General features: G+C 43.4%; 1 protein-coding gene across 1 annotated transcript; it reads right to left on the reverse strand.

The window, feature by feature from the left end:
* Positions 1–234: 234 nt before the first annotated feature.
* Positions 235–8,764, reverse strand: LOC310777764 (N-acylneuraminate cytidylyltransferase-like; the record flags this gene model as incomplete). Its single annotated transcript, XM_083638124.1, has 7 exons — positions 8,503–8,764; positions 7,955–8,097; positions 7,414–7,569; positions 3,461–3,597; positions 3,204–3,298; positions 1,606–1,777; positions 235–459 (listed from the first exon to the last, which is right to left on the reverse strand). Exons 1-7 carry the CDS (start codon positions 8,727–8,729, stop codon positions 235–237), a joined length of 1,155 nt encoding a protein of 384 aa, XP_083494250.1. The 5' UTR covers positions 8,730–8,764.
* Positions 8,765–8,985: the final 221 nt, after the last annotated feature.

The raw sequence follows: 8,985 nt of genomic DNA on the forward strand, positions 1-8,985 counted from the left end.
GACCAACAAATAGAAGCAGTTCAAGGCCTACTGCTTGTATCTGTTTTACTTGCACTTTGAACTGCTGTGCATTTTAAACTGCTAAATTTGCCCTTCTGGGACACTTAATAAACTTGAATCTTGAATCTTCCATTGGTTGATATTCTGCTGCCAATCAAACGTGTCTGCGCTCCTATTATGGCTTGTTGTGTGACCTTGTGTGTGCTTGCTCTTCAGTGTGCTTTACAGCAAGCACTAATAAGGATGCAGGATAATAACAGTGTGCTTGCAGAAAATGTACAACAGCGTACCCATGTAGGCCACATCCTTCCACTCCAGCTTCCTCTCTTCTACCATCTTCTTCACATTTCCCAGCAGCTTCTCCGATCCCATCTGCTGGACCTCGCAGCCTGTTGTCTTGGCCAATTTGTCAGACAATTCTTTGCTCACGGGGTCCTCACTGGAGGTCAACAGCACCACCTGGTGGAGCAAGCAAGGAGACAGTAGTGTTTTTCTCAGCTCCCGTTCCATCAGAGAAAATCCTAACAAAAAGTTTTAAGCCTGGAACCAAGCCAACCAGCCACTGACTGAATCGTGAGTGACCATAAAACATTTGGAGCAAAAACAGAAAATAAAACTTGCTCCAAGTGAAATGTTTTATGGTCACTCATGATTCAGTATGTGGCTGGTTGGCTTGGTTCCAGGCCTAAAACTCTTTATATAGGGATTTTGTCAAAACATATATTATGGAGAAAATCAATGGGGAACTCTCTGATGGAACGGGAGCTGAGAAAAAAGTGGGTCGGTCACTGTTCAGCTCTATTGCAGGTGAGCAGAGGGGTAGCCACCCCACCAATAAAAGTGAGTGATAATATACTGGTCAAATTAAATATACGGAACAAACTCTAAGCAAGGCCTACAAAATAACCCTTCAGCCGGAGGCGGAACTCGCCATCTTCGGCTGCTCCGAGTCCTCTCTGAACTTCCCTACAGCTGTGCAACAGTATCTGACACAGGGGACAACTGTTGCTCAAAAAACTCATTCTGATGGAATGGAAGTCCCCCTCTTCACCTTCATTTCAACCGTGGTTGACAGACATGATCTCTGTTATACGGATGGAGAGACTCAGGACCAACTCACTTTTAAAAAAAATCAACTATTTGGGACCCGTTTCTAGCCTACCTCGATGAGGTTAGGGGCGACGGATGACTCGCCCGGCTGGTTTCTCATGGACCCCTTGCGTGGGATCCCATGATGCACAACATCTCTTACAAGCACATTAGCACCTTATGCGGCTATATACACATACACATACACATACATACATACATACATACATACATATACATACACACACACACACACACACACACACACACACACACACACACACACACACACACACACACACACACACACGCACGGTATATATACGGAATAGAAGTGCAGACATCAAAAGGTCAACTACAAGTTGAGACACTTGCGACTGCTATGCACATTCACAATGCTCTGTTGGAAAAATGAGTGAAATTAGAACAATCTCTTGCTTTTACTGGTGGTGGTTAGTCTCTTGTGTCTTTTTGACTTTGAAAACATGCAGAGTCCCCCAGGTTAAACTACGGTACCTTCACTCCTTCTCTCTCCAGCATGCGAATGCCCATGGTGTCTCTGGTATTGACAGACAGCATCTCCTCTCCGGATACAGAAACGAAGATCTTTCCATCCGTTAAACATCCAGACACATTACACAACATCAGCTCAACCACCTCAAGCTTGTGCTGGCCAAAGTAACCATACCTGGGGAAAGAAGCACACACATAGGCACTTAAAGGGTGTGTGCAGGCCCGCTCCAACCCATTACGCAGAGTACGCAGACTGCGTAGGGCATCACGTGACTGAGGGCACCAAAAAAAAAAAAAATTTTTTTTTTTTTTTTTTTTTGGTGCCCTCAGTCAGGCCACTCACTGAACAGCAGGCCAGGCGCCGCCTACTGGTTTACTAGTGGTTTTATTACTTTATTCAGGGTGCATCTCATTGTAAAATTGGACTCGGCCCAAATTGGGCTTCAAACGGCCCAAATTGGGCTTCAAGCGGCCCAAATCTGGCTTCAACCGGCCCAAATCTGGCTTCAACTGGCCCAAATCTGGCTTCAACTGGCCCAAATCGGGCTTCAGACGGTCCAAATCTGGCTTCAAACAGCCCAAATTGGGCTTCAAACAGCCCAAATTTTTCGCCGCCGCCCTTCGGACGCCGGCACGCACGTCGGCCTGTATCGGCCTGGCCTGCTTGGTATCTAATGCCCGGCCTGAATTATGATCCCAGTCCGCCCCTGCTTGCATGTACAGTTTAACAATCACTTGTTTGCTGACATGTACAGTAATTCTAACAATTGTTTGTTTCCCACATGTAATGAAATGTGAGATACACTAGTATCGTTCATAATTAATGATTTTGCAGTCTTTCGTTTGACAGTTATTGAAAGTTTTACGGGGGGGGGGGGGGGGCACCACAGAACAATTACGCTTAGGGCACCCAAATGGCCAGGATCGGCCCTGGGTGTGTGTGTGTGTGTGTGTGTGTGTGTGTGTGTGTGTGTGTGTGTGTGTGTGTGTGTGTGTGTGTGTGTGTGTGTGTGTGTGTGTGTGTGTGTGTGTGTGTGTGTGTGTGTGTGTGTGTGTGTGTGTGTGTGTGTGTGTGTGTGTGTGTGTGTGTGCAGTAATGACCAGGTTGTGACCAGATGTCTTGTCTTTTCTTGCAGGTGGAGCTGCTGATCGAAAATGAAGCAGAGAAGGATTACCTCTACAATGTCCTCCGCATGTATCACCAGTGAGTAGCGTCTAGCAGCGGCTTCACTGTGTGTTAGTGTGTGTGTGTGTGTGTGTGTGTGTGTGTGTGTGTGTGTGTGTGTGTGTGTGTGTGTGTGTGTGTGTGTGTGTAGTTGCCTGCTGAGTTGCTTTGGTCCACACCTTTTTGTGCGTTCCTAAAGATTAAAAGCTACATTGATTTGTAACAAACTGCAAATTGCACAGTGAGCCGCATGTACTTAATAGCTTCAGAGTGAGTTCATGTCATCATCAACTGAAGACCTACCAATGTCTGCACCAACAGTAAACAGTTGTCGTGTTCTCCCTAATTCCCTAATAAGTTTGTATGTATGTGTGTGTGTGCGTGCGTGTGCGTGTGTGTGTGCGTGCGTGCGTGTGTCTGTCTCTCTCTCTCTCACCTGAGAACCCTCTGTTCTGCCACAGGCCAGTCGATGTCCACGTCAATGTCTACACTATACTCTGGCAGCATCTCATAGTAGGAGATCTTGCCACCCTGGAGAGAGTGGAATGGTGAAACGAAGAGCAGATGAAAATGGAAAGGTGAGAAACACAGAGCACCATACCTAAACATCTGCTGCACTGCAGTGGAAGCCAAACCATGAAAATGAAACCAACAAAACATGGGGGTTCACAGCAGGAGCTCATTCTCCATTACCAGTATAGTTTTCTTCTTCTCTAGGAGATCTCTAGTGCCTATGTAGAAGGAGCCGTTCTCACAAAGTTCTCCATCCCAGTCCTGACGCCGTGGCCGGTTCGCTGGATCTAAATTGAACGGATGGGTCATCTCACCAGCTAGGCATGAAAAAAAGGAGAGCAGGGTTAGGTCAATTATACAGTGCACAGCTTTTTTTTCTAAGATTATTTTTGGGGCATTTTTTCCCTTTATTACAGTGATACTCAACTTGCGGCCCGGGGGCCATGATAGGGAGCAGAGTGGCCCCCTGACCATTTTCTAATTCACAATGAAAACAAACGTTAAAGTTTGACTGAGGTCCTACCAGTGTAGGAATTTAGCCAGGGCAAGGGCAAAAATGCCCCCAAGGAATCTCAGAATGCCCCTAGAAACCGTGATCAAGGGGCAAAAAATGCCACCAAGATTTGGATAATTTAATTTCCATTCAATTAATTTAATTTCCATTTCCATCTCTAACACACACTCAGCACCTGTAAGCTGTTTGCCAGAAGAAGATGATGAAGAGCACACTCACACAAACAGCACTGTTGTTCACACAGACACACTACACTTTAGCAACTTCAGGGTTGACACTTGTTTTGTAATGATACATTTCAAGGACTTTTCGAGCAGTTTTCAAGCAATAAAGAGATGAAAACAAAAATGTATCCACCGCAGAGTACCTACGCAACCAGCCGCATATTTGAGCTAAAAGAGCAGCCAATGACAGCTCAGCGATCAGCAAATCTCTGTATACTTGTAGCCTACACGGGGAGTGATACTGTAGATAGGAAGAAAGTGTATCAAGCTTGGCCCAGCACTACTGATGACATATAAAAATAAAATATGGAATCATCCCGTAATTGGCTACTAAATATATTCCGTATTTGAACTGATAAGGGACCCTTATACAGTGCAAAGAAGGGTGATTTGTATGAGAGAGCAAACTCCTGTCTGCCTGTCTGAAACTGTGGTGTACCCGAGAAGCTGCATGGGTTGATAGATACCAGTGTTGGAGAAGCCACTTTGAAAGGATAACTTTGCAAGCTTTCAATTGCTTCACACTGGAAGAAGTTGAACTCCAGCAAAGCTACAGGGAGAAATCTAGTTTGGCCGACTAAAAAAGTATTACGTAGTTCAAACTTTGGAAAAAAATATCAAATTGACAATGTAGGCTACATGTGATTCAAAATTATAATTAGGCTGATGCTGATGACAATAAAAAAGTCACATGCCAGCAAACAATCTCAATTCAATTTATAGTTTATATTGAGTTTATACATGAAAAAACACATGGGAAAGTGCAAGGAATAATAATAAGACTCCCTCCCCCCAGGTTCCTTATTTAATTTCAAGAAGTTGGTAACCTAAGGTGTGCCACCTCAAATGACTGCAATATAGTCCTAGCATAGCCCTACATCTAGTGACAGTTGTGGGTGTGTCAATACAATGTGCCCTCTGGAGGGCTGGGGCAGGTTTTCACCGCCAACCACAGACTGCAACAGTTGACTTCACTGACACACCTTCATCCAGAGAGGAGGAAATAATCACTGAAACCATCTGCTGCTCATCTGCAAACACTCGGCCTTCCATGCATGGGCGTGGCATTTGTCATACCTTGGCTTGAGTAATTTACATAAAACCTATAATAAGACTAAGAATGTGTCCCTTTTATTTTCTCTAAATTATTTTCTATAAATCAAAACATAGATCAGGGCATCAGGCCAAAATAAATTACTTTCCTTCCCTTCTTCACTGCAATTAATGTGCAAATTCCCTCCAATAATAGCAAAGAAGTAGCCTACTAAGAACATTGATGAGTGATGACTGACCCACCTAATGCTCTGTGGACTTAGATGAACTGGTGACAGACTTTGTCCAGCTAAGACCAAAGCACTACCCTCTAATGGACTACTAAACCAAACCAATGCGCCTTAATATAGGATACGGGTTACTATGGTAACAGGGCACTCAGCCAAAGCCGTTTATTATAGGTAGGTGCTGCCACTGTTTAAAGTTAAGTTGTTAAAGCTGCGTGTGTGATGACAGGTGAGTGCTGCAATAGACCCTTTTCACAGCTGCCATTTTGTGTCTAAAAGACAGGATAAACACAGGTGCAACCAACTCACTAATTAGGGCCCCAGCACTGGAACACCAAAATGGACTGGAAGTTGGAAACCCTAATTCATGTTTTGGTACACTTGTGTTTATCCTGCCTTTAGGGCACAAAATGGCCACTGTGAAAAGGATCTATTGCAGAGAGAATGTTGGAAACAGAAGCAGGAAATAGAATGAATATGTTGTATCACGAGGCAGCCTATGATCATTGTGTACTGTGTACACAGTGTACTTCATGATTATTGCACTCAGTCTCAGCAGATGTATGGCAACGGATTGAGAAGGAAGTTCTACCATAGCACCTATGTATTGAAACTGATTAACAAGGCAATTGTTCTTTTAGATATATTTGCCTTTTGTTTTTCTGTTTTCTAGAATAGGTATAATTTGGCCTTTGTTGGTGCTGAATTGTGCTCTAAGGGTACATGTAGGCTATGAGAGAGAGAGAGAGAGAGAGAGAGAGAGAGAGAGAGAGAGAGAGAGAGAGAGAGAGAATATGTGTCATACGGTTAGTTTAAGCCTTAAACTAACTGTTGTAAATCCAATAACAACAAACCTTAAACTTTAAGGTTTGTACCGAGCTTAGGGAGTTTCCAGAGACAGCAAGTCGCATTGGACACTCCCTGATTTGCATAAAGTAGCCTAGCCCTCAAATTTATGCAAATGTTGAGTGGCCAACGTGGCATTTAAAAATAGCTATTAGCTATTGCTAAATGTTTAATACCTTTTGAACCACTAATCCTATAAATATGATTTAAAAACTCCCATAAAGCAGAAATTATTAGCTTTCGATTGGTACCTCACATGGACATTCAGAAGTTCCGTACTGAACATGGTTATTCTGTCATGTTCTGCAGCATTGATTCATCAAGGAAAACTGTCATTCTTTGTCTGAGCCAAAAGGCGTTGGTCGTAGCGGACACCGGCTGCAATTGTATTTTTTTTTTTACATTTTCCCTCATAACACAGATAACTTAAAATACAGCAGTCATCAAGCATCAACAGCCCAGGGTGTCCGGGTAGTGTAGCGGTAGATTCCCTGCCTACCAACGCGAGGGTTGCAGGTTCGCACCCCCGCATTATCTCAGGCTTGGTCGGGCATCCATACAGGCACGATTGTCTCTGCACTAGTGCCTTCTCTGGTCGCTCGCGGCGCCTGGTCGGGGTGGAAGGGAACTGGTGGGAATAGCGTGATCCTCACACGTGCTACGTCCTGTCGGTGAAGCTCCCCGTCAGGTGAAAAGAAGCGGCTGGCAACTGTGCACGTGTCGGAGGAAACATGGTGCTAGTCTCGGCTCTCCCTAGATCGTTAGAGGGTGGAGCAGCGACTGGGGCAGCAGGGGGGAAATTGGCCAAGTACAATTGGGGAGAAAATAGGGGGGGGGAGCATTGACAGCCCACTGTTTTATTCTTTTTAACCAACCAATATACATTTTGAATTTGAAGCTTTGCTTGTAGGCTACACAAACTGAAAATATTGTTATGTTGACTTCATTATGTACTTATACAACTTTGAATTTTTTCTAATAAATTGTAAATTTAGTTGTACTAGTTGTCTGTTTGCATTATTTTTCCTATAATTCTGCTTTCAGAGCTAGTTATTAATTATTAAGTTATTACTCAAATTAACAAGTGGGCTAGATACATTTATATGGTGTTACATTTACAATCGGCCCTTTGAGGGCAACCATAATGCTGGTGTGGACCGGAATGGAATTGAGTTTGACTAAGGTGTGCCACCTTGACTATATACACTAACGTTACTACTATGACTCCTATGTCACTCATCTAGTGACAATCAAACACTGATGACTTGCCTCCTTTCTTGACCTCTTTCCAGCGGAACTGGTGTCTTCTAACCACAGCAACGACTGAATCGAAGTCCTGCAGCGTGATCAACTCCAAGGCTTCCTTTACATGGAAAGGATGGAGACAGGGGGATGTAGCCTGGATGTGACAGACCACATCTACCTCTGTCAAAACAAAGTGAAAGGCAATGAATTAAACAATGGTAAACAATGGTTGGCATTTCTCCATGGATTATGGGGCAAGGTGGTGCTTCATTTAAGACAAACCTGGTAAACCAGCCGGACCGGCTAAGCTACTGGTCGTAAACTCGTAGCTATTCCCTAGTTCAACAGTCGTACAACAACTCTTACACTTATTCATGTTTTAGTGAGAAATAACAATATTGACCCTGACACAACATTTTGGTGACTATTTTAAGAGTATGGAGTTTGGCTACTGTCAAGGCTATGTAAATTCATAAATAGGGCCTAACCGCAGCAGAGGCTTGAATAAACTCTTGAAATAAGTGAACGTAGCTATCAATTGTTATTTACTGGAAAAGATCTGTACCTGGGTTAAGCCTGATAAACTCCTGGATGGTCTCCAGTGAAGAAGAAGAATCTCTGGAAACTTCAGGGCTCCTGCGGTGCACCTTGGCCCCCCAAGCCTTTGCTACCTTCTCTATCTCATCGTGGTCAGTTGACACCCACACACTAGAAAAAACTCAAGTGTGTTATTAACTCATTTAAACATTTTCAAAGCAATATAAGATGGGCTGCAATAGTTTGTAGTAAGGTTTATCATTTAATAACAGGCAATTTGTGATCAGCTGCAACCAGCTTGGTGCTTTGAGAAAGAGTGGAAAGGAAGTCACATCATATTTTTTCATTTAAGATTGTGGCTTGACTGTGTAAACGAATATTAATAATACAGTAATAATAATACTGCAATTAAAATGCACTAAATAAAGTATTTTAAACATTCACAATAAGAAATATACAGTATATTATTTGGTTTCACTTAATGTTTGCTATTTAGGAAAGAAATATGGCACACAGTAGGTTATGTGAGTGGACCTGGCTCTTGGAATTGTTTAACAATCTGGGAAATAACTTTACCTGTCGAACATTTTGGAGTCCATCGCAGCTCTCAATACCCATCCGATGAGGGGAACCCCGGCTAACATTTTGATATTTTTCAGAGGAATCCCTCTGCTTCCTCCCCTCGCCAGAACCAAGGCAGTGATGTGTCTCTTTGTATCCCTGACATGCTTGGCGGGCAGAAGTTCATCCTGCACATCACCGTCAATGCCATTGCCAGAGTTAACTCTCTTCCGTGCAGCCATTTGACAAAACAAGATTTACCCGCTATTGGCTTGTAAATCAGAATATCCAAGAATCAATAACTGACAGGACAACTGGCTCCGCCTGCCAGATTGTACAGGTGTCGGAGCTCAAGGAACCTATAAAGAAGGAAAAGACATCACGTCACAGCATTCGTATTTTCCTACACCGGTTCTATTGAAGTGAATTGGTCTGTAATGTCCTGTTGTCTTGTTCTATGTTGTATTAGGCTATGTGTAGGCTACCCTATCATTTCCT

The sequence above is a fragment of the Poromitra crassiceps genome, assembly GCF_964638095.1.
Source record: "Poromitra crassiceps genome assembly, chromosome: 6".
Classification (NCBI taxonomy): Eukaryota; Metazoa; Chordata; class Actinopteri; order Beryciformes; family Melamphaidae; genus Poromitra; species Poromitra crassiceps.